The following is a 27473-nucleotide window of genomic DNA, read 5'->3' as shown; positions in this document are numbered from 1 at the left end:
TGCCAAATACAGGAAGGAGATTTGTAAGTGAAACCAACTTCAAACAAAAATAAATTTATTTAAAATCTTACATAGTAGAATTCCTTCATTGCACAAATCAAAGTATTACTCATGCTGATGTCTGTTGGCTAATACATTACTTAATAAAAAACCCCTCTGTAATGTTGAGGTGGGGAACCCCAAGAAGTAAGCTACGTTAGAACTAGATACCATATAGCTTATGCAGCCACATGAGAAATGTTTTCTGCTGCTTTGTTATTACACAGGTAGTTGGTTCTATCAGCTAAAGCCTAGTGACTTGGATTTGTTTTATGCATATTGGGTTTTGTTCTATTACTTTCCAAGAGATTGTACTCCCCTGAGTCAGCTGTGTTCATTGGTCAGAATAAATTCCAGCATCTGACACCATTTCCATTAATCACAGACAAGCCAGTATACGTGAGCAAGATAATAGAAAGATAAAAACAATATCTGGTGAATGGGAAACATTATTTATGTATGCTGTTCACTAATACAGTAGAAGGTATCTGGAAGGCATTTTTTCAACTTTGACAGACAAACTGAAAGAGGAGAAGAAGATGGGCGTTATATGAAGTACTTACTCCACAGGGAAGAAAGTGTCTGGAACCACATAGATCACGTAGCACCTTGGTAACACTTTTACAGCCCACCATTACTACAGCTATGCTACAGTCATAGCTTCCCCATGTATTTGCAAGCAATTTTAAGATAATTTGCTACTTTAAGATAATTTGCTACTAAACAGCTGTGAAATTAATTTTTATTACACTGATCTTAAACTGGACCTGCGAAGTTGAATACTTCACCCACCCACCCACCTGTAAATAACATACTTAAGTATTGACTTCCCAGCCATTACAAGTTAGGTATCATGGATCTAAAATACAAAGCATTTTTCTTCAACGTATTGAGCAGTCAAGGCATTTCACTTAACCCTGTTGGATTAAGCCAGATATGAAGCAGAGCAGTTAAAAAAAAAAAAGGCATAAATTGTATTTGTCTAAAAACAGTTCTTGGCCTTAAAAGAAAAAAACCCAAACAACCAACAAACAGTACTCAGACACCCATAATCTATAAAGCAGGCAGTTGCAATTCAAATAACTCTAGTTCTCAGTGGCATACTAAAGATACCACAAAAATACTTCTTATGTGTATCAACAATGCTACAACACCTAGTCCGATTAAATTAAGGCTTTGTTTCTTTAATAAAAGTTAGTAGCCTTCACCACCACACAAATAAAAAGTCAAGGTTCTGGTGCTGTGCAAAGGAGGCACAATATGGATAACTGCACTGTGAACAGGATGATGCTGTGGCAGGCACCACTGTGCGCAGAATTAAGTCAGTTTCCTACAGCATCAACTGAGGGAAACGAGCTGAACATCCAGGATTCACAGTGTTCAGCAGCATTACTTACGATCCTTTATAATACACAATAAGGCCCAAAATAGTGCAATCTAAACAGGATAGCCTAGGAGTGATTTTTCTCTTGCCACTATCTAATAGAAATCAAGATTTTGACAAAAAAATCTCGCCTTTCTTGGTTAAAAATTACAAAAAAATGCATTTCTAAACCAGAGGACTCAGAAAGTTAATTGAAAGGAGGAAGGGAGAGATAATCCAATTCTTCATTTTATGTCTTACTCTGAAAAAAAAAACACTGTCAAAAAATAAGCTCAGAGCTGGTACAATTTTTAACACAGGATACCAAGTATTTTCTTGATAACATACAAATAGCAAACAAATACAAAACTGGATTATTTTGTTTTATTCCCAAGAACTCACTTTTCAGTGTAATTTTCTGCAAATGTATGCCATTTGCAGTACAAGACTATCTAGGCCCCATGCTAGATTTCTTTATATTTACATTATACCAGCACAACTTTAACTTCAAGGAACTTGCTCCTGATTTACAGCAGAGGAAGACTAGGCTTTCTGTTTCAGAACTAGAATTAAAGAAAGAACATTTCAGGCAATTTGGTTTCCCTCTTTAAAAGTTCAAGCGTTAAGGTGCCTATTCAGAACCATTCTAAAAATGCCTCAGTTAATTCTAAAAAATTGTTTAACTCTTGTGCAGACAGTTTTGATTACACTGATCCAGGTAACCTGCTGGACAGTTTAACAAAGTTGTTCTATTTCTCATTTCCCAAAACACATTCTCATTAGGCTTTGGAGGACTTGGGAATACCCAGGAATTATCTTCCAGAGAGCTCTTTCCATAAGAATGGTGTTCCTGAAACGTTTTGCCATCAACTGGAATGGGTCTCTCATCTGTCCATGCTTGTAGAGTCACCCTTTCAGATGGGATTTTTACATCTCTCGGCAGAGGGGGAGACACAGCATTGCAGAGTACTTTATCATTTTGTGCGAGTTTTTTATAGACTACCCCAGATGTCACATTCCGCTTGGAAATGTTCAAGTCAACGCATTGTACTGGTGCAGTAGGGGCAGCTGAAGAAAGAAGATAAAGATTTTAAAATGACATTATCTAATGCATTTTTTCATATACTCCAAATGTACTACAGTGTAGCAAGGATGTTAAACCCAGTGTTTTCAAGCTACAAATTTTCAGACCGTATTTTACTTCAGTAACTACTTAAAAGTTACAAACTGAACATACTAACCTCCTCAGTCTCATTTTGGAAGATGAACCAGAGATCCTGAAATCTCAATGTCTAAAATACACCCAACACCAAGGAAACCTCCCAGCTCCCACTTGAACACAGATAAACTGACGAATCTTTTTGACAAGACTGGAATGAATGCTGAAACAGAGAGGGTTTTCATGCACTTGGAGAAATCGACCAGATTCAGAACACTGCTTACACAGAGCATGCTTCTTCCTACTCTACTGATTCTTTTAACAAGTTGTGTTCTCAGGCTGCCAGGAACCCGCATTCTCACTGTCCATGAAGCAGTAAGAGGGAAACGCACAGTGTTCACAGGTTCTCTGTGCTCCGCTATTGTCTGACTTCTGACAGTAAAGCGACAGACTGCAACGTTCAGCCATCTGAAATTCCAGGGGAGTTTTAAACCATGCTAGGAAAGGGAGGATTTTGAAACAGAACAGCATCTACCCAAGACGAAAGAGCTGCACCTTCAACACACATCTGAACAGATGACCAATAATTTACATAAACATGTAACGAGCCCTGCAGTTCAAGAAACTCACGTCTTACAGGTAGTTTTCTAGAACAGCTGGGAATCTTGAGTACGAACTGTGATTTGTAACTTTAGTTCTTAAGGGACAGAAAGAGGAGCCAGTATCTTGATCAAAGAATACAACTTCCATTTGTCACGAAAAATTAAAAGGTGGTACCCAATTTGCAAATGTCAGCCAAAAGCACTTTCCAATAGCACAGACATCATATCTGAAAAACACGCTAAGGAACTGGATTTGGCCTCTTCATGCTGACAGGTGTAAAAAGCAATTTGAGCTCTACAGACCTTTAGAAGTTCAAGAAAAATGGAATACACTGAAAATGGATTGAAAATGTAAAAAAAACCCCCATAAGCGGACACACGTTTGTTGAAAATGCCTCCATACATAAATGACAACTAAGTAGAATCCGCATGTTAACTGATACTGTTAACATCATGCACACAGCAATAAATACATTGTGTTCTGCAGATTTTACGCACCTCTTACAGCAGCAACTAGTTTGTAAATGGTAAAATAGCTAGTACTACAGGTATAGGAGGTGGAAGTTTTAAGTCAATTCTACCCGTATTTTGCATAAGCCAAGATTTTTCTATAAATATAAGCACAGATATATCTGCATTGCATTCGTAAGAGTGGCTGACAAGCAAAGTAAACAAAAAAAGATAAATACAGTTTTCATTTCTGCTGAACCTGTCCACTCTTACATACTTCTGAAAAATTACTGAAAATAGCCGACAGAGCAAAAGGCAAAAATCCATTGTTTCCCAATCAATCAATAATGTCTTTTATAGCTGTGGATGTGCAACTGCATTAGCAACCTCAGCAAATCAGACTGTTCACCAGGTAGAAGAGAAAAATCAGTACTTTTGTAGTGGCAAGACAGATCTAACTCCAAATCAAAAATAAGGACAGAAGGATACTCCATGATCACACCAAACCTTGACAGACTTAAGGATTAAAACCTCATTCACTTCCCAGTTTCTCTGCTGAAGTTATTTGACAAACGTGTCTTAGAATTGTAGGAACACAGACTCACCTGGTAACAATATGACCAAGTCTACAAAATGTGTTGATAGTGTATCAGCCAAGTACCAGAGAGTGATCATTAATCACTGCCGGCCACAGACAATCACAGGCAGGGATTGACCTGGAGGTGAATCCCATCATTACCTCACCAAGCCAATCAAAGCTGTTTAGAAACAAAATGTCTTGATCTTGTAATGGACAGGGACATCAGAGACTGTCACCAATATATTGTAACCAAGTTCACGGTCTTTCACAGGCATCTTCTGTATTCTGAACACAGTAAATGCCACAACTGAAGTGAGCAGAAAACAAAGGAAATAAACACTGCGAGAAACAGTCAGACTGATAGTCTGGTCCCACCAGAGTGAGAACGCTCTCTCGTAAAGCATTTGGCTTGAGAGAAACGTATGTATGAAATAGAAGAACCATCTGATGAACTGCTCACAGAAATTATACATACTTGATGTGGAAATTATTTTCTCCTTAATTATTTGTAACGTAGCAGCAGAAATAAGGCAGTTTTGCAGCCCCAGGATTTTGACATTCAGAAAATGTCATCTTGCATAGCATTTTGCTAGAAAAGACAACTTTTCTGAACACCAACATAAAGAAATATGCAACCATAAGGGAATTTCAGTCTATTAAAGTCTGATTTTAAAATGTTGCCAAATTAATACTTTATGTATTCTATACTGGGAAAATAAGACTGTGTTTGCAAAAAGATTTTCCCCCCCCCAATATGAAGTAGTTGTGGTAAAAGGTCAAATACGAGTAAACTTAACACCTCAGCCTTGTGCACATAAGCAACACTTGACTGAGAAAAAAGCCACAAGGGGAACAGAATACAGTACTGAAGAAAAAACACATCAGCAACACCTTTATGTGTGAAGTTGACCAGTATGAGACAGAAGCAAAAGCAGAAAATGGGTAGGCTGGAACCATAATATAGTCTAGCTTATCAACTTCAATTGATGAGATTCTGATAAGATATGATAGCTAGTTTCTTTTTAAAATGGTACAGCTTGAATCAACGGTTTGTGTTTGTAAGGTCTGTTACTGCAAACACTGACTTGCCTTTCTTGGTCGCTGTTGGGTTTGTTTTCAGTTTTCGTAGAAGCTCAGCTTGCACGTCAGTCACTAGACGCAAATTAGACATTTCTCTCTTCAGTTCCCAATATGCTTGTTGCACACTTTCAAAATAAAGATTTTTTTTAAAGTTAAATAATTGCCACCTCTAAAGCACCCTCATGCCTATTAACATGCTTATCAAGCATTAACTGTTAATAAATTGTTTTTGCCTGACATGCACTGCCAATTTTACTACAGTACCATAATTCAAAATGAATTGAGCAGTACTGATAATTATCTTAAACTGATGGACCTTTGTATATTTTATTTGACTCTTGCATATTACAATATATAGTGTATTATATATTAACATACTAGATGATACTAATAATTTCAAGTTCCCCAAATGGAAAGAAATATGAAGCATATTCTCCAATTTCATTGTTTGAAACTAACCATCTTACCATAAAATTAGTAATCTCCAAGGAATACTTTTTACAAAATATATTAAATGGACACTAGACTGCAAACAAGGTAGAGTATTAACTTTGAATGGCTTCTGATAAATGACCACACACACCATCATATGTTACGATCCTAGTAACGTTAATTGATCATAATTTAAAATATTCAATCAAAATCAGCATTTGGGTCTTTACACCATTCATTTTACTACAATGAATTTGGACTAGATATCCAAGATCCAAACTGAGCACCCACACACAGACTAAACTAAAATATAAAACATACTGTTTCATATTCAAGTCATCTAATTTATGTTAATACACTGCCTTATCAGACAGTTTAAAAAATAGTGACCCAATTCATTCTCTGATAAGACAGCATAATATGAGAAACATATTTAGCAACAGCAGCACTGTTCCAACATTGAAGTTTCAGGTTATTAGCTGGTAAGAAAATCAAGAACAAAAAAATCAGAAAAGTCAGCATCACCATACGTTTCTTGGTAAAATTTTGAGCAAAGGCTCACTGTACACCACATTTATGTTGATTAATAATTAACTTAGTGTTCAAAGACATAAGGATGCAGTTATTTCAACTTCAACATGAAATCAATGATTTAATGTTTTTTCAATGCTTAACTTTCTACCAAAACACATTTATTGAGGACAAGTATCATGGATGAGTGTTTTCAGAATATTTCTTTCTTCCTCACTATATTCACCTAAAAGACGTTTATTTGAAAATAGTTCAGTACCTCAAACTATTGTTGAGATGACTAAGAACTATTAAGCTATGTAACAACTGTATTTTCAAACATATATCTACACAGATTTCTGTCCCTCTGAAGTAGCAATTTAGGATCACCCCTGCATGAAATTTATCAGACATGAATGTGTTCAAAAGCACTCTGAGAAACAGCTATTATTCTGTTCTGCAAGTTAATGCTAAAAGAGTTCCCTTAAAACAAAGAAATTAAACTTCTATGCACAGAAATACTTCTCTAGAATACAAAAATTCAGATTCAAAAACTCTGTTAAAGAACAGAGGAAGCTGACAGTTTAATAGGCAGTCTATTAGGTATCAGCAATTCTGATAGACAGAAAGTTAAAATTTTCAGAACTGGTATTTCAAGAAGTTCAGCTAAACCTGTGGCCTTTTTACTGCAGAATTCATTTGGCTCTTTGAACTTTTACGAGATGACAATTTTAAAATTTAGTTGATGTGGCAACCACACTTCATTTATTCATGTGGTTTAGTCTCAAAAATAAGATCAAATAAACTTCAGTTATATCAAAACAGAACTGTCCAATATTTAAAAATATTTATATATAGAAGTGGTGAATATAAGAACAGTTCAGTGTCTGCCACCAACCTGGAAGGAAAGTGCTTAGATAAATTTTGTAATGTGCATTTAGCGCTTTTAAAAGCATCTTGCAAAGGGATGCAGGTACCAGAATTCCACTTAAATCATATATAAGATATTTTAACTGTTTTTGTGGATACTGACCTAGAATCCCATTGCAAAGTCTCATTTTCACGGAATTTGCAACTGAAAACCAAGGATTCCACGTGCTTGGAAGTTTATCCTATACTGCTTTCTGACATGTAACATAAACTTTGAATATGATTGCCTATCTTAATCTACAGCAAATTAGATTTGCAAACCAAGAATTTAAAGTCAGTTTTGCAGGCTGCTAACAAATGTGAAATAATTACTTTCCAAAAAGTTAACTAACTGCAAATGCCTCCATCTCCCATAAACTTGCAACAACAAATGTTTCACATAGGAGGTTTTTCCAAGTGTTTTTCCACAGATTTTTGGATAGGCTTACATATTCAGTACACATTACACATTCATTATTTATGTCATATTACAATAAACACTATACTGTACATATACTAATTCAGATGGTTGCCACCTGAATGTCACTGTGTGGAATAAATCTGCTCTGGAAGATCAAAGAGATAACTGCTTTACCTTGATGTAACACCTTTTTTCAGGCACGTAAGACTGACTATAAAGCTCCAGCAGAAACCACAAGAAAAAGTGTTAGCTAGCTAGCTATCCAGTCAAGGTGAAAGGTGAAAGTGTAATTTGTGTATAGTGTGTATAGTATTATCATCATTACACCAGAGAACATATGAAAACAAATATCTGTGCTGTTCTCTTCTTAGTGACTGATTTCCTTTCCCATCTCTTCAATAGCCAAGTAAGCAACAAGGTATCATGCTAAACAGTCTGTCATAATGCAGGATCACTCTTCCCTCTTGTGGAAAATTGTGTAAGTACACAAATAGGCATAACTAGGTTAAGAGATGCAGTTAGTATTTCATTTCTGCAAGACAGAACATTTGGGAACTTTCATGAATTCATGAATTGTTCTTTTGCATAAAGAATTAAAGGATATATGTACTTTCTAATACAGCACACATAGTCAAGACAGGATAATATAGGAGTTTAAATCCTTAGCACAATTATTATTTGAATGGCTGCAAAATGAGAACAAATGCTTTCTGATACATTAGCATTTTTCTGGAAAATTACTATTTCTTTTTGAATAGGTCACACAATGGCTCCTCAATATTAAAAAAAAAATAAAATCCTTTAAAATGTCTTCTAGTAGAAATATTATTGCACTGCGCTAAGTAAGAATGTATGTTCCAACACTAAGCAAGAGATTTGAAGCCATAACCTACGCAAATACAGGAACATATGCACAAGGAAGATAATCTATAGCTGGGATGAGACTTGGAAATTTATCTACCATCTCAAGTCAACTAATTATTAAAAGGCTGATTTTTAAATACAAGATAATTTAACTTTCATTTTCTGTAGAACAATCTGAAGATGGAAATGTTTTCTTATCATCATCCTGGACTACCAACATAACAAAAAAAAAAAAAAGAAAAAAAAGAAAATCACAATGATCTTGCTAAATCAGTATACCTAGACTTGAAATTAGATTATATAATTGGAAATAACACATTTGAACAGGCTGCAAGAATATTTACTTGTTCAAATAACTGTCCCTCAGTAAACTAAAAATAAAACATGAAAACCACTTGATTTTCATACCTCTGGATGTCTTGCCTTTGAAGGAGGTCTCCATTTAATGGATTTTCGTCTTGAGCCTGGTTCTGCATAACAGAGTGAGGGGAAGATAGAGAAGGAATGAACGTTATGATTTCAGATCTTCTATCTGAAAATACTTCAGTGAAACTACAAGTTCGCTAATACTGAAATTCAGAAGTAAAGTAGTCTTCATTTGTGTTGGCTGCAGTGGTTTTCAGAATGGATGTAAAGACTTCTACTAAGAATTTCCACTTAAAAATGCTTAAATTACCTACTTACATGAAAGCATTGCTCAGCCACCACCATACTCTCTCCTCTTTTTTTAAAACAGCTGAGCTCTTGGAATTCGTGATTCTTTGAAAAGCAAAAATTGAGAAAGCCTTTTGACTTCCATTAAAAAAAAAAAAAAAAAAAAAAGAAAAAAGTAATCCATCTTCTCTTGTTCTTTCCCTGCCCCAGTATATAAAGACCTTTAAATTAAACTGTTTCAGTATAGATTTACTTCCACAAGTTACTTTTATGATAGAACATAATTTATCCCTTGAGTCTGAAAGACTGCTTTAAATTGTGCATACAAGCAGCCTCACTGAAGTTAACAGGACTGTTTAACAAATCAAACATTGGGCTCACTTTGTTAGTCATGTTTCTATTAGACCCTCACCTGTGATGAGTTCCCATTCATATCCTTTGTTTTCATGTTCCCTTCCTATTACCATTCCCTTTAGCCAAAGCTGTTATGAATTTGATACCTGTTACTGTGGCTTCATGATGGCCTATATACATTTCAAGCAACTTGTCAATATAATGTAAACACTGCATCAACTACGATGCAAAACCCAAATAAGAATATCTAAAAATAGAAAAAAATAGAAAGTATACTTGCCTAAGGTAGAAAACATCTGAAAATGCTAACTAATGTAATTAAAAACAGTAATAATGAAAATACCACCTGCGTTTGGAACAATGCTGACTTGTCATTGCCCATTGATCACATTTCCCTGTATTTCACCTGACAATTTTTCCCCCTCCTGAAGACTTTCCCACCAACACCCATCAGAGATTCAATTTCATAGTAAAAAAAAAAATAAACCAGTTGTGCTATATTACCCCACATTTGAAAACTTGTACCTTTTTATTTCCTGTATTAAGCAGTTACCGGGATCAAGAAGAAATGATGTTTTTAAAAAAAAAAAAAAAAAAAAAAAAAAAAAAAAAAAGCTGTTTCTTATATTTATTCTTTGCAACAAAAGCTGCTGGCATAAGCATTATTTAAACAGTGTCACGTCTAGTATTCCTTACAACTGCAATTTTAGTCTGTTCTTTCTAGCAACATTCATTCTCACAATACAATCTGCAATCATCAATTGTTTATATAGCTGTTACTCTATTCTATAGAGCTACCTGAAGACACCAGAACTGCATACAAGTTATAGCATGCCTTCAGAATTTACAAGTTATTGAGAACACCTAAAAGAATTCCAGATACAAGTGAAAACAACCACCAACAGAAACGGAAGTTAACAAAACACCTCACATGCCTTCCAGGTAACGTGCTTTATCCCCACCTAGTGGAAAAAACACAGACTAAATGCGAGACAAGAGAATCGCTGCACGTAAGCCTGTGTCCGTGTAAGCTAGGAGCGTGGTATGACAGCAGCAGATCTGTAGAGCCACATTCAGTGCTGAGAACCCAACACCCCAACTATGTATGCTTTGAGGGCAGCAGGGGAGAAGGACTTTACTTCAGGCTAGCTCTAGTCTGGTCCTTGAACGCCCAGGAGAGATTGGGGTGCATCTTCTTAGTTTCGTCCAAAAGGAATCCAGTTCCCATACTCCTGACTGCTCCATAATGCAAGGCACAGTAGGCAGTGGTGATTAGGAGATTTGCTTCAAAAGTACATTTCTGTAGTAATGTAAATATGCCCATAAGAAAAAGAGCCAAAGAAACATTTCCAAATTAAACCAAATCCTGTTTGAAGGCAGGATGATAGCCACGCCAGGATTCTATCACCGAGTCTTACATACACTGAATATTGGCTCACTCAAATATTATGTGACTCAAGATTACATAATCATAATTCTTAATGACCATAAGAAACCTAAAATAGTCTGCCTCTTCAATCACATTTAAATCTTTTAAATTTATTGTGTAACTTCAATGTGACTGTAGAGTCCTAGAGACTGCCACTGTACCTTTTATCATGTAAACCAGTAAGCATGCACTAGACATAATTTTTTTTAAACTTAATGCATTTTATTACTGTTAAGCTATCTGAATTTCCTTTTTGAGATCCTAACCACATCTATGTTACACAACGAGCCCCTCACAACAGCCACTTGCCACAGACTAAAGGAGCAAGTATAGCAAGATTCTGGAAACCTTGTTACAAAAATCCACTTTCCTGACAAGCTGCATGCAACTACCCTAAAGAAAAGGGCTAGAGGTCCTTAAAGTTCGTGGTATCTTTTAACATAAGCATTCTATTGTTTTAAAAGAAAAAAAAAAAACAAACAAACAAAAAAACCCAACAAAAAACCCAAAACAAGAAACAAAACAGGTTTTGCCCAGACTTTCTAGGAAGTCCAGCCCAAGACAAATACCAGCACAGGACACTTCGATCTGATTGGCTACTCACAAGAAATCGTAAAGCTTCATTTTCTGTTGTTATACGGACAACGGCTGGGAAATCTCACCTATGGAAGTGTACTATTTCCAAGAAACAAGCCAGTCTACGAGAATATTTAAGGTTAATTTTACTGGGGTGTTAATCTTCCACTCAATTATATACTTTATATCTCTTTGTTTACCTTTTATTTTGCTTGAACAAGGGATTTAAAATAATGCTGTAACAGTCAAACCTGTCAATACAAAAATTCCTTAAAAATAAAGGTACCTTCTGCTTGGAGTTTTGCAACTCCTTTCTGAGACTGTTGCACTCTTGCTTGAGCTGTTCCAGATCCTGTTGCAGACTATGCACTTTCAGGTCACTGCTTAGCTTCTCTATTTCCCAGCTGGACTGAGTACAATTCAGATGTTTCATCACTGTAAGAAGACAAGCAAGACAATCAGATTTCAGCCTCAGTTCAAGAAATGTAACTCAATATGTAAGGTTTCACTTTAATCAGCCCACGCCCTACAAAAAATTATCCTGTACATTCTGAAGAAACTGCAGTCTATGACAACAGAGAAATAGTAACGCTGGTAAAGTTGTTGGCAGAAAAGTAGTCTTATTTTCCGAGTTTAAAGTACGGAGCCCTACTTTTCAAGAATGCACTGGAGATTTTACATAAAGAAAAAGGAAGTAACTGCATAAAAAGGCACTGGAAATACAAAAATCTGTTAATGGCAAACACGCATGATGTATACACCAACTTGCATACTTCTTACATGCTTTGAAAACATGAGCCTTTTCCTCCCTCAGATTTATATCATTACATAATTTACCCAAAGTTTTCCCAAGTTTAATATCAAGAAGTTCCAAACAGAACTACAAAAGATACAATCAAAACAAAAGGGCAAAGTCTAGAAGTTACATAAGTCGTCTTATTAGACAGAACAAATTCACATGGTGTCTATTAAGAAGCAACCCAAGACGATCCTAGCATCAAATCAGTAGTAGGAGGCTAGTTAGACAGCAAGAAAAGAAAGAACATGACAGGAAGAAAACCCCCAAGTCTTCAACTGCACGGTACACTCACTTCCAGATTTAACAATTTAAACAAGCTTAAGTTACACTGATATTTCTTAAACAAGGTACTCAGAGCCCACTTATGAGTAAAACTGATTACTAAATAAGGCCTGAAATCACCACATTTTCAGAGCTCTCTTTATAATCTCTGCACTTCTTACCTCCTTAAACCATGATGTCCTCAACAGTGATACTACTACTACATGTGGTTTGTTCTTCTAGGTCTAAAAGCTTGTGCAACTGAAGTAGTGCATTACATGCTTGAGGTCCTCTTGGAAAGTAATCCAATTCAAGCACAGCAATACTTACAAGCACCCTTCAAATGACTGCATTTGTAAAGAATCTGAAGTCCAGTCCATATCTAACTTTACATAGATGGCATTTTCTTCTTCTCTTTTCTTGTAACAGTACATTAATAAAGATTATTTTCTTCTTCCATAGTGTTTTATTTTACATACCTATTATCGACACAGCACTCTTTACAATGGCAGTAACAGAAGCTGGATTTGGGCTTTTGGAACTGCCAGGGCACACTGTTTGTTTCTCTTTCCTCTTTTCACCAGGCTTTCTACAACCAGCATCTTTCTACCTTTCCTCACCCCCCAGCCCTTTAAATAGCTGTTGTCGACTGCAGCTATTGCTATACAACATCCTCTTGTACCTGTCATATCCCAACAGTGAAACAAAACAATATACCAGATCATCTGCAGGTACCAGAGAAAGCGGTATCAACTGCATAGTGTTTGATACTTGAACAAGTATGCCCCCACCCCACTCTAAGGAAAACGTGGTGGGGTCCAGAGATGTACATCACTAGCCTATAAACTGTCAGGTTGTGCACATTTCTCAAATTATTAGATAACCTACAGTGGAAGAACATGACACCCTCAGATCTTTACCATGGAGCTCCTTGTCTATGATAATAAAACATGCCTGTCACCAGTTGCAAGAATGAACACATACACAAGCTCAAGGTACCTCACTGCAGTATACTCCTGTCTTACCTAGCCACTATATAGGGTTAAACCTCTTCACGCCCTGAGATCATAATATAACCACTAAGACTAGTCAACATACATTAAGATGAAGTAACCAAATGCATACCTTGTTGAGTTTCCACTTCAGTTCTTAGTTGTAACAGCTCTACTTCTTTAGACTGCAACTGTTCATTCAAGGTTTTCAAGGATTCTGCACTTTCTTTCATCTATTGGGGGGGGAAGGGGGGAGGGAGGAAAGCCATTTGTGAAGCTTTTTTCTATCATATCTGACAATTCAACTTTTTTTTTCAAAACCAAAACAAAACAAGCAAACTATTGTTTTGATTTTTTTTTAGCATTAGCCTAGCCCAGTAATAAAACTGAGATACTTAAAATTGTTATTCCTACATAAAGTATCATCAATGTACTTTAAAAACCTAAAGGAGTGATAAAACAAATACCACAGATCTTCAGCAAATAAAATTCATTCTACAGTAAACATTTACTAACTATGCAGTACTTATATAACATGCATTTAAGTCATTACTTAAAAAGGCATACCATTTTATCCAGTTTGCTTTTCAGATTATCTCGGTCAATGCAGGCCTCTCGATAGGCTTGGTATGCCTTATTTACTTGCTCACGTCCAACTGAACTGCATTCCTCTTCCAGTCGGGAACCAAGCAGCTAAAAGTTTAACAGACATGAGAAATAAGAAGTTTTGTATGTTATATTGAGAACTGCAAAATTTTAGAAGTGCAATAGTACAGCCTGCAACATTAAACTAACAGCATTTTTTTTTTTTAGTTTAGAAAATAAATTAACCAAACACATTGATACAGATCAAAATTTTTTACAAAAGTACAACACAGGCCGTCTACAAATTCTGCAATCTCAAGCCATACTTAATGCTTGCTAGTTTACTGCTATGAGTATTTAAAAACCATCCACAAGTCATGATTACTCACACTGACAACCCCTCAATCATACTTTTTCCAGGCTCTGAAGATGTTCAAACTGCTTTTTGGAAAAAGTTTTAAGCATATAAAGACACAACATACAGAAATTAAGAGGAAAACGAACATAATTTTTTTAATGACTCATAATTTAAACAAAGGTATTTTTCAGTGTATTTATGTGAGAAAAGCCAAAGCAGAATTATTTTACAAGTATTAACCTCTGGGTCACCACTATCTCATTGCCTGCTACAGCAAGAGACAAGCAAGAGGGAATAAGCACTACCAACTAGATTGTCAGAAAGAGGGGAGCAGAGTTAAAATATATTCAGTATTTTTAGTAAGACAGCAAGAAGAGAAGTCTTACATCAAATTACATCTGTCCATATAGAAAGTTCTTACTTTGACCAAGTATTGCATTATCCTTTTCATTCTCCTTAGCCTGCACACTTGCTTTAAATTGTTGAGGCATTAAAACACATTGTGTTGGTTTTGGCTGGGGTATAGTTAATTTTCTTCACAGTAGCTGGTATGGGGCTATGTTTTGGATTTGTGCTGAAGACAGTGTTGATAATACAAAGATGTTTTCCTTATTGCTGAGCAGTGCTTACACAGAGTCAAGGCCTTTCCTGCTCCTCACACCACCCCACCAGCGAGTAGAGGCTGGGGGTGCAAAAGAAGCTGGGAGGAGACACAGCCGGGACAGCTGACCCCCAACTGACCAAAGGGATATTCCATACCATAGGACATCATGCTCAGCGTATAAAGCTCAGGGAAGGAGGAAGGGGGGGACATTCAGAGCAATGGCATTTGTCTTCCCAAGTAACCGTTACGCGTGATGGAACCCTGCTTTCCTGGAGATGGCTGAACACCTGCCTGCCGATGGGAAGTGGTGAATGAATTCCTTGTTCTGCTTTGCTTGCGCACGGGGCTTTTGCTTTACCTATTAAACTGTCTTTATCTCAACCCACGAGTTTTCTCACTTTTCCTCTTCCAATTCTCTCCCCCATCCCACTGCAGGGGAGTAAGCGAGCGGCTGTGTGGTGCTTGGTTGCTGGCTGGGGTTAAACCACAACACACATTCCATGTAATGTAGACATTTGCAACAGATTTATATATATTTTCTTAAAAATTCAGAGCCACATACACACAAAAAAACCAAAGAGGTGATAGAATGTATCTACCTTAAATACCTCCTCTTTTAGGTGTTCGCTGGAAAGAAAGTTCAGGAAATCAAGCCATAAAAATAGGAAGCTTCTGCCCCTTGCTTTTTATATTGACCCTCAAAGTAAGTGTACTACTCATTTTAAGTTTTGTCCCTTACATTCCGCCCCCCTCCCCAAATAAAGCCATTCAGAAAGAACATAAGTCTTACCAAACTTTCTGGAAGTTTCCATACACTTTGAAATTTAAAACTCAAAAGGGGTAACACACCATGTATTTTTTATCATACAGGTATACTAGCCATTAACAAAGACTGAAAATCAGTTCTGTTACTTAACAGTCTAGGCCTTCTCAATGCCCCTCTATCATAGAAACATTTTTATGGTATTCACATACTTAAACAAAAGTTTTCTCTATGGAAAACATAGTATCATCTCCAAGACAATTAAGCTGAACCAGGCCAAACCAGAAGACAGAAGAATAAAAGGGATTGTCAAGGTCATCAAGTCCTCTTTATTGTGATTTTGAGTAACGTAAAAGATGTTACATGCAGCATGGCTCAGAGAATATTCAGTCTAGAGCTCTATTTCTATCCCCACCCTAGGACCTTATATAAAGAAAGCACTCAGAAAGTTTTGCCTTTTGACAGAAAGTCAATTCTGTCAAACTAGTCTCCAAGAATTCCTGAATAAGTGTTTTAAAATTGTATTGAGTGTGACTCAACCCCTTCATTCCAATGCCACAAAATAATACATACTTTGTAAGCTTTTAAGAGTCAGTAGCACATACTTAGGACTAAGTTCTAACAAATGTCTCAGCTCTAACTCTAGGATCTATCTTTCTATCTTATATTAGTAAGAAAGCAACCTATCAAAGTCAAGACCTTCTGCAGTACAAATACACTCACTACTGAACGATGATATACATTTAGCAATAGCATTTTTTACTTGGGGAGAAAAGCCTGCATCATGGTCAATTTTTAGCTTTAATGAACTTCACTAGACTAAGGCCATGAGAAACTGCATATAAAACAAATTCCTAGATTCCTTTACATTTGAGAATTACTGCATAAAAAAAATAGCCAACACTTCTGTGTTAAGCATTGCAACTGTGTATTTCATGTTTGAGACTGATATTAGCTAGACCTAGCCAGATATTCTTAACAATCAATTTTTCCTTATCATTGTGGTATGCTGAGCCCAAGAGATTCTTTTGATCGACAATTCCTGTATTCTGACAGTTTATAGACTTGGCACCTCACTATTCAAGAATACTAAGTAACATGTACCCAAGTTAATAAACACCATAATGAGGCAGATGAAATACAGTAACAATCCAATGCAACTACATGTCTTTCTGAATCAAAGCTAGTGTCTTTGCAGGGCACTACTGCATTGCATCACATACATGCCCAGTAAGAATCAAAAATCCCAGTATGACGTAACTAGACTACCAGAGGAACAAACTGTGTTTCACTTCAACAAATAAAACAATTTACCAAAACTTTTTAACTTGGAAATTATTTTAAGTACATATTTTAAATACTTAACCATCTGCTCCGCCATCCAGACAGGAAGAAAAAAGTAGCTGCTACCAGAAGCTGGTAAATAGACTTTTTTCTTACCTTCTCTTCCAGAATTCTCACTCTTTTTTTTAAGAAGGAGTTCTCCTTCTCTGTCTCCTTTAGCCGTTTCTTGATATCTTCATATGCAGTGACAAGTGCGAAGTGTGAAGCAACAGACTCATCTCCACTGTAAGATGAAACAGGAATCTCCCCATCTCTCTTATGAGCGTTGTCTGCTTTTTCATGGTTCAAAATACAGATGTCATCCTCTACCAACTCCTCCATGACAGCTGTTAAAAAGACAGATATGAGTGCAAAATTTTCACAAAGACAAATTCATCAAGAGTCTTAAGTCTGAAAACCTTCCAAAATAATACTGCAGGGTGTTTCTGTCTAAGTATGACAAGACTGAATAATTAGGAAATATCTTACTCTTGCAGAAAAATCTTGAAACCCATTATACATTGAAAACACACTGCTTAGAAAAGAAGCATCTTTCACTGTTACTTGATAAAAATATTTTGAGTACGCATCAGATTTATGAACCCCCAAATTCATTTTTATCAAGGCTTAACACCATCTGAGAATTTGGCTGGTACCAAATATTTGAACTCCAAAGGAATATCGTATTAGAGTTTTTGCAAGTCAGCACTGAGCAGTAAAAGAGATTATAGTTGCAAGACATTAACTAACTACTGTGGTTCTTGAGCACAAGTGCCAAATTTCCTCCATTCTTGAATGCAAATATTTATACTTTTCCCAAACTTTAAGATGGAATCTTAAGGTACGCTTGCATTAGTCCTTAAAGAGGCTGCATGAATAGCTATTCTTTATTGGGTCACAATAGAAAACATCCTGCTGAACAACAATTACAGTAATTCTTGACTGCAAATACGGTGAGAACAAAAACATACTCAATAACATGATCTGCCTCAAGGTGCATGGAGAAAACTGACAATAACCTGACCATAAGAAAAGTATCACCCTAAAATACTAGGCAAATCCACCTGAATGACAAATGCAAAGTAACCATTAGATTCATTTTTTGTTACAACACACATCATTTAGGCACAGCAAAACATTCAATAAGAAAATAGCACCTTTAAAAAACTCCATATACTTTCTTGACCTCCAGGCCTTAACAGAAAAGCCCCAACAGCATTTTCCTTAATGTTACTAGTTATCAAGAACAAGTTCAGGGGTTTGATTTAAAAACAAACAAAGAAACAAAAACTCAAAAAAACCCAAACCCACAATCAACCAACGAAAAAAAGACACAGCTCATTCTTGTTTAGTTATGAAGCTCAAGATTCCTTGCATTTATATGCAATACTAACAAATGCTATACAGTATCTGACATTTCTCCCCCCTTTAAAAAAAATACTGATGCTACTTCTACCAAAAGTAGATTCCCCCCCCCCTTGAACAAATCCTTAGGTTCCTGATAATTAGCTAATGAACCAACAGAAATGCTGGAATGAAAGAAATGAGCATAATGAAGACAGTTGGTATTGCAGGAAAAAGCTATTTCAACAGAAAACTGACCGGACCAGCAGAACATCACAGGAAAGACAGGCATCAGTGGGGGGAAAACTCACAGCCACAATGCTGCCTCTACTGTGTATTTGCTATTTAAATTCAAACTAGATTTCCATTTGTTTAGAGATACTAAGAGGTAAAGGGATCAACTGCCCTGGAGCTTATCTATGTGGTCAAATTTCTCTCACAGTGCTAGCAATGGAAAAGCTACATGGACTGCAGCATTATGAAGAGCTGTAGCACAGCTATAGCTGAACAATGGTACTGTTAACACATTTGTCTCAATTTGCTCCAAGCCAGTTAGACAACATGATAAAAAACTGTGACAGCTCGTTTATACTAAATAGACAGCAATGGAGTCGCAACAGTGAAAAAAGACAAGAAAACTACAAACCGAAACTGAAGTCCTTTTAATGGTTATCTTCAGGAGGCGAACAGATGCCTTGTATATTGTTTGATGTATTCTAACAAAATATGTAGCCTAAGCTTCCCATGCCTGTTGCTCTGCCTCATACTTAAGTAGAAAGAGCCTTGCAAAAAAGGTTTGCCTCCTTTTCACTGTAAGAATAATATCACTCCATGCACAAGGTGACCTTGACCAAAAGCACTACATCATTCAAACTGCATTAACTGACTGAAGGAATTGCTCATTTTGTCTTCTAAGATAAGCATAACATACTAGCTTTTCCTCCCCCATTCTATCAGGGACCCTACAAGTTTCTCACCCTTTTCATCAAATTCCAAGAGTTTGCCTTCTCAAGGCAACACATCTCCTTTTCTCTGAACACTAGACTCAAATATCATTAAAGAAGTGTCACAGCTTATCATTATCTCTTGAAGAAATAGCAGATTGTGTGACTTCGTACAGAAAATACATCTTTATCCTCCCACTTCCCTATAGCTCCTAAACTTGAGCATCATACATTCCCTATTTCTTGCACACATCAGTTCCACCAGGAGATGGCAATAAGGGAAAACAGGAGACCACATCAGAAGATGAGACCATATTTATCCTGTATTTTGCTAACTAAAACTTACTGCCTTTACGAGCTTCCAAAAGAGCAAGACCTTCCAAACAAGACTCAGCATACACAAATAGTATTTTATAAATTCAGCTACACACTTAACCTGCACCTATTAAAGAGGACTAGTTACACTAACATTTTTTTACTTGAAAGATCTCGTTTAGTTTACAGGATTATTCAACTCTGGTTTTCTGATGCTGCTCTCTAAGCCAGCACTGGATGCTCTTTAGAAGATAAGCATATAATTCCACATAATTCAAAGGGGCTTGTAATACACATTTTTCTAAATTTCTACACACAAGACAACTGTTTCAGAAAGATCCAATATACACATTTTTGACCAATCTTATTGCATACTTAGTGACGACTAACTGCCTACAAAACAGAAGTCTACTTCTCCTGAGAGACAGGTGCCCAAATAAGACACCATTCTCTCGGCTCATCCCTTTAAAGAACAGATCTGATGATGTAGCACTTTGGAGGGGAAGTGGCAACACACCTTACGCAGGCTTAAATGAAGTAAGTGGGATATGCAGAAGGAATTGTGTGATTTTTAAACTTTTTGCTTCAATTATTAAAAATAAATAAAATTATCATGAAACATGCTTCTCTGTACTGGAAGCTCAACAGCCTGTCAAGAAGGGAAAACCACCACAATATTCACATTGTATATACTTTATTTTTATCTTTGATTATCTCTATTAACGTCAAGTGTTAGTATTTATCCACATACCGTATTACACTGCCACAACCACAAAAAAGTGCAGTCATTTCAGCTTTACAAGAAACACAATTCAAATTACCATTGTCATCATGCCCAACAACATGGAAACAAAACCGAGACTTCAGACAGACATCACGTTTAAATAAGTGGACAAATTTACGTAAACTGAAATTTAAATGCCACTGAACACTAATTTACTCAGAATTTTAGAGCAGCACATGAAGGAAGTATAAGAATAAAATATTTACATTAAGTTTAGCACAAGATCACTTCAAAAAGCCATAGCGTAGACAGTCAGAAAAAAGCTGTTGGTATTTTGAGATTTCCCCCTACCTCTTAAAGGACATTTCTGCTTTTGGAAAGGAGCACTACTCTTGAAACCGAAAGCACCTTTGCTTCACAAAATAAACAAGCCACTATGATTTCGAAAGAGATTTCATGATACTATTGTCAGTCAATCTGAAAGGAAAAAGTCTTTACATATTTTATTCTAAATAGCTCCCCATTTTCTCCTGTCACAATTATTCTACAAAACCACACAGTTAAGTTTAAAAAAAAAAAACCTGCAAAAATTGTAACAAATTTATAGAAGAGGAAGAAAATGAAGAAAAAATGCATTTATTAAATCTCAGGTATGAGTTGATACAAAAGAATTTTAACAGTTAACTCTATTAGTAAACATCAGTCTGTTGTCCATGCTTACTAAATATTCCTTTTACTGCACATTTCAAAAAGTTTCAGATCTCACAGTCTACAGAACTGTATGATAGACATTTCCTAAGAAAAAAAGTGCTATGACTTCTGTATTGGATAGGTGCATGACGACTCAAAAGTAAGTTATAATATACACACCACTAACCGCAGTATACATTAGATGAGCATGAGGAAAAAGTCACATTAGAAAAATTAGAGCAGTATTGCTAAATATATCTAAATAAATCAACACAACCTAAAAAAGAAAACAAAAAAACCCCTAAACAGTTTATCTCTATGCTGCAAAAAACTTTTTTAAGTACTTCCAAAGAAAAAAATAAATGCAGTTACTTCTCCAGCACCTGCTAAGCCCGTATTAAAAGGCCAATAAAAGATAGAAGCTCATACAAGAATAAAACCTGGCCGTTAAACAGTGTAAGATCAGCAGTTCTATAAAGGTCATGGTGAAATGCACGGTTCACCCAGCTCTTTGTTTTGCTGTCAGGAAAAAGAAAAAAAAAGAGAAAGCACACTCACAAATACTTCTTCCTCCATAAGAAGCTCTCATGATATTAAAGCGATAGACAGAAACCCTTAGAAGACAAAACCTTACAAAATGGGCCTGTATCTGTAAGAAATCCCCGACTACAGCTGTAGCCTTTAATTTTACTCTTTAAGGACACGAATCAAAATTTAGTTTCTCCAGTATTATATTACATCATTTTAAAAATATGAACTGTAAGCAACAATGAAAGAAGTGCTTTCTGACACAATACATGCATTAGATTATTCCACAAGTTATGACTCCTCAAATCTGGCAATCCCAGAAGGGCTTGCAGGATGGCTTACTGAGTCCAACCACAGACCTCTGCCTGAGTTTTATTCTGTTCGGCTTCTCCAATTCAAAGCTACACTTGTATGCACTGCTGCAAATGCCCCAGAGCTGTCACTCTGAAGCACCTGAGTGAATTTTGATCTCTCTGAGTTGCAACTCATGAGATAATCTGTACTAGAGTAACCAGTTAAAGTGAAAGATTTCCCACTGAAATATTTAAAGTAATATACAGACAAGTTAACGTCTATGAATACAACTGATGTCCACCTCGGCCTACTTAAAGCAAGCTTTACAATCCCACTTACCACACATCCCATCCCAAGAAAGGTCTCCCTAATACTTTTGCCTGTGACAAAGAAACATGTTAGATTTATACTTTTTTTTAGAATGATCTGCACATGGAACAGCCTATTTAAAAGGACTTTAATCTTTACTTCCAAAAATAAATACATTAAATGAATACCAGTACTACTGTTTCTATTAAATAATTAATGTTTTTAAAAAAACCACAACCAACCCAAATACACTGTTGACAGGACGTAGTATTAAGTTCTAGCAGGAGTAATTATGCCTATTTTTTATAAGCATATGAGTTTGAAGAGATGGTACCACTTAAGTTTTCTTTCACATACTGTAGAAAAGAATGGTTTCCAGAAACCACTTCTGTTGTTCATGGATGCTTAATGTAGGTTATAGAACAGCTTTAGGATTTAATATACTAAATATCTTGAGAATAAGAATGTTTTCCTATTTCTTACTAATGCTTGACAGAAATATAGCTTTTCTCTTCATAGAGCTTTACAAATATTAGTCATTAATGCCATGGGAGGTAATTAAATATAAAACACATTTTACACACGAGGAACACAGGATGCAGAGGCTCTAACAGCAAACAGACCACTGCACAAACAGATTTCTGTAGCCTGAAATGCTAATCTCATTCTCAGATCAGGAGGAGAGATAGTAAAAGCAGGATAACATTAAATTTTTCCCAGTATCGAGCAGATTCCCATTTTGTCCCATCCTTTAATTTGAAAGAGAACAGAACGGTTTTCAAAATATTTCCAAATGTCAAATGCAAATAATTTCAAGATGTTATTTTCCTGATTTTTTTTCAAGGCTACTGAGAGTCTGAACCATTTCACTTTGTTTACCTTCCACATTTGAGGGGTTTGACTTCATGATGGTAGTACGAACAGTCTCCAGCTGTTAATAATAAGAGCATAATTTTTGTACTGGTTTACCTTGCCTTACATAGAAGGGTGTATATATGCATGTAGACATAAAAATAAAACATTAAATTCAAGAAATGCCTTTGATCCACAGGAATCCTGACTGAGTGTGCTGCAGCCCTCACCTTTACTTCAGAAAAGTTGTACTACTTCTTTCTTTTTTAAAAGACGCTCCAGCACAGCAACGAAAAAAACAGAATTCCTGCAGTCAGCATCAAAAACTCCACACAGTATGTGGAGTATATGACACATGATGCTAAAACAAGCAAGACTTCCAGTCTAAGCATCTATCATTTTGCATGTCTCCCTCAGAAATCTTAGGTTCTCTTTGATTCCCGTCGTGAACAGTCTGTTCTACAGAGCGCCACTGCTTTTTACAGATACTTGCTCTGTTTTTAGAACAAAAAGTCTGCATACATGCATCTCAGTAGCTGCTAGCTTTGGCCACTGCTTGTTCTTCCATATGGACAAAGTCCACAGCCCCAAAGCACTCCCTAAGAGTCCATGCGTACAAAGGCACAGCCCTGCAGCCTCAGCATACTTGGTGCTCTTTCAGAAACACGTCAGCACATCAGCTAAATCAGACCTCCAAATCGCTTTCATTTTGCTGCCTCCAGGAAATGGAAAGTTACTGTCTCTAAGCTCACAAACCAGATCACTGTAGTTCATCTATCAGGAACATCTGGGTAAGCTAGAGGAGCCAAGCAAAATCTCCTTAGGTACAACAGGCAACTTTTTCAATCTCAAGCTTTTTACAATAAATAATCTACTCTCACAAGGGCTAGAAAAGTACTAAAAAAGCCCATTTTATGACAACGGTGCTTGATAAATTTTATGTTCTCTGAACAGTTCCATACTCCAATATCTTAATCGCTAATTTGCAAACCCTATGGATCCTCAACATAATGTATTCAATCTCCCTTTCTGTGGATGCTGTCACAACAACCACTTTCCCCCAACTATCAGAAAAGGAGAGAGGGGAAAAAAAAAAAAACCAAATTTGGAGTCAACTAAATATTGTCCTCTCAGCATCATATAATCCTGTTTATTAAACTATTAAATTTAGTCTTGAAACTAATTAGAAGCAATACCGCCAAAGAAACACAAGTAGGAGCAAGACTGCTTCTGGCTCTTAAACCTTTCTAACACCAAATATACGTACATTCAAAGGTTACTGAAAAACCCATATGTTCTCATGCTAACACTGGATATTATTTTAATAGATACCTTTTTGGTGTTCATTCCTTCCCATTTCAAAATGTTTATAAAGAACAACTATTTACGAAAGCTAAGAGGGGTTTGTTGGTTTTTTTTTAAATCTTCTTTCATAAAACAAACAGTAGGTCTTACCTCCCAGTCATAAGTTTCCTCCCACTCAATTCAACCGTCAGATTAATTAACGTTCAATACGTTCACAAGTTCAGTGATAAGTATTATGAAAGCCTTCTATAATTGCATTAATTTTTAATTCAACTGGAAACATACCTCACCCATTACAGCTATTAAAAGGCAAGTTAAACTGAGTCGCACTGATGGCCCTTGGTCATCCTGCAATTCACTAACATAATGTCTGGAGGTTTTCAAGACACAACTGGACAGGGTGCTAGATAATTTCATCTAGGTTCCCTTCTCGACAAAAGGTTGGACCAGATGACTTTTCCAGGTCCTTTCCAACCTGGGCTGTTCTACGATTCCGTGATTCTATATTCAGGTTTACATCTCATTGTTTCAGACAAACCTGGTCATTTGAACACAAGTTCCTGTTAGCAGCTTGTAAGTGGATAACTTTGAATGTTCAAGTTACTTATGCTTCACTTCCCTTCTCAAACTTCATTTCTTCTCCCCAAATGCATTGTCAAATTTTAGTAGCATCTACCATTTTATACACTAAGAACTCCACATAAAAATATTATATAATCATTTCAATAATAGTTAATTAATGCAATTACAGTATAAACATATAGCAAAAACATAAGACTGATTGCAAAGTTGATTGTGGATAAATCACATATGGAGTCTCTAAAAGTCCCCCTCAGCAGAACCCACCACTGATTTCTACCAAGCTAGTTACTAGCCTGACTCTTGTATTAATCCTATCGTTGCCATTTTAACAAACTGGATCTCATTGCCACTGCAACTATTTTACTGAGACTGTCTAGACTTCCTCTGTTTAGAAAATACCTGTGAAAGAATGAAAACATGTATCAAAAGGTAAATCCACACTGCATTTTATCCCATTTACTTCTACCTTTTCGCTTATTTTCTTCAAAATCCATTCTAAAGAAGTCAGATATCAATAGCATGTGCAGTGACAGGTCTCCACTTTTTCCAGGGTAGTTTTCACTTTCCTAAGTAGACATCCCACACTTAACATTTTCCAGTCATAATGCACAATCCCCAATACAATGCATCTATTGATACCATAAGAACAAATGTTACTGGATTTGCAACTTCATGTACAGTTTTTGCAACATTGTGAGATGAAGTTATTCTATTTCTCCACTGTGAGTATACTAAATACAGTTTGTTCATGTATTTGACCTGATAATTTTCACACTTTCCCCACCTTTTAACCGTCGTATAGAAAACTGAGACATACTGAAAACCAAATCAGAACATTTGCTGAAATTTAGGTAATCTTAAAATTATCTCTAATTTATTACCCATCTTTGCCGCACAAAGATGTCACATCATCTCCTTTGCTCTTTTAAAGAACTTTTTACTATTTAATTTTCATTTTAAAACATAACCTAGCTAGTATTCTGGCAATGGCCACTTTATACTTTCCTGAACTGTAAACTGTAGCATACGACGACTGAAAAATAATACATAGTTTTAGAAAAAAATGTGGGGTTTTGGGGGGAGGAGGTGGCTAAAATCCTCATCTAATCTGATCTAGAGTTCACTCAACCACTGTTTTCTGCCTTCTGACTTCACTCAGAGTTGTTAGCTCAAAAATTATACTTCCAATTTGGGGCAATAGTCTTCTACTTATGTTATAGTGCAATCATCTGATAAACACTTCTATCACAAGTTCTTTTATAAAATACCAATTATTCAAAGAACAAAATGTAGTAGTAATCTCAGATTTCTTTTGGTTTCTACAATAAAAATTCCAGGATACATGTGCTAACTGGTATTATTAGCAGTAGTAGCATCTGATCACACACCAATATCCAGGAAACTAAATGTTTCCCATAGTCCATAATAACACTTCTCATAAAACTCTGTGTTAGAAGAGCACCTGACCTTTGGAGCCCAGAGCAGACTTGACTGTATGAAAATAATCCTCCCCTCACTCTGCTTTTTGCAGAGCTGGCTTCCAGTATGCTGATTTTACTGCATACACACGGTGTAAGACAGCAGGCAAATTAAGGGATTCCTCAAGAAATGCAAAAGCTCCTAAAACCACTGACTAGAACAGTTTACAGCCCAACCCACTCTCACTTGTAAGTTGCTGGGGACAGATTTATTTAAGGGGATCAGAGTAATTTCCCTACCAGGTGAAACACCAGGATTTAAAGCTGTAATTTCTTAAAAGCTGAAAGCATCACTAGCATATAAACCTATCTCAACGCTCATCTGTACTCCCTTCTTCTAAACCAACATGGCCCGCAACACCTGCTTTCCAGTCTGCCCCAGTATTTCATCATGTTTCTGTTTTCACATCTTCTGCCAAGGATGCTACTTTGTTCATTCCCTTTGCCAGATTCCCCTGTACTAACGCACAAATTGCCACTCTAAGAACTCACTCAGTTTCCCAGCTTAATTAGGTGCAGCTTTTTAACTGGTTTTATTGCCTACCTGAGACCCATTCCCAACTCGTCAGCAGTACCTTTAAACTACGCTCACCGCCCCTCAACGGGGATGCCCCTCTTTACCCAGCTACACTTGGCCTCTTAAAGCAAAAGCAGGCAGGGACATCACACGCGACGCTGCCAACCTGCTCCTTCTACGAGAACGACCCTACTTTAAGAAGAGAAACTAAAGGTCGGCCAGAACCGCCCGTGCCCCCAGGGGGAACCGCTCCTGTTCCACCGGGCCACAGGGCACGAAGCTCCCCAGCAGCCCCTGGGGAGGGGGGCAGGCCGCAGGGCCCGGGCCGCCCACAGGCGACGTGCCACCGGCAGCTCCCCCGCCGGCCCCCCGCGCCCGCGCGGCGGCCTCTCCCCCGCGCCGGGACCAACCTCTCCGGGCCTTCGCTCGGGCCAGGCGGGTCACTAACGGGCGGTCACCTCGGCGGAGAGGCAGCGCCGGCCGT

General features: G+C 36.8%; 1 protein-coding gene across 1 annotated transcript; it reads right to left on the bottom strand.

Annotated features, from left to right (window-relative positions):
• Positions 1–5: 5 nt before the first annotated feature.
• Positions 6–27473, bottom strand: AZI2 (5-azacytidine induced 2). Its single transcript, XM_050890817.1, has 8 exons — positions 27400–27473; positions 17225–17454; positions 14042–14167; positions 13608–13707; positions 11709–11857; positions 8818–8879; positions 5283–5398; positions 6–2470 (listed from the first exon to the last, which is right to left on the bottom strand). Exons 2-8 carry the CDS (start codon positions 17447–17449, stop codon positions 2082–2084), a joined length of 1167 nt encoding a protein of 388 aa, XP_050746774.1. The 5' UTR covers positions 17450–17454; positions 27400–27473; the 3' UTR covers positions 6–2081.

This window comes from Gymnogyps californianus, chromosome 2 (genome assembly GCF_018139145.2).
Source record: "Gymnogyps californianus isolate 813 chromosome 2, ASM1813914v2, whole genome shotgun sequence".
Taxonomy (NCBI): domain Eukaryota; kingdom Metazoa; phylum Chordata; class Aves; order Accipitriformes; family Cathartidae; genus Gymnogyps; species Gymnogyps californianus.
The sequence above is the reverse complement of the archived record's forward strand: the minus strand, read 5'-3'. Positions and strand labels throughout refer to the sequence as shown.

Excerpts from the sequence above, each read along its gene's own strand:
- AZI2 (XM_050890817.1), bottom strand. The coding sequence starts at position 17,449 with ATGGAGGAGTTGGTAGAGGATGACATCTGTATTTTGAACCATGAAAAA. Across the intron at positions 14,168-17,224 it reads TGAGAATTCTGGAAGAGAAG|CTGCTTGGTTCCCGACTGGA; the intron begins GTAAGAAAAAAG and ends TTAAACTTTTAG. Across the intron at positions 2,471-5,282 it reads CCCAACAGCGACCAAGAAAG|CTGCCCCTACTGCACCAGTA; the intron begins GCAAGTCAGTGT and ends TTCTTTCTTCAG.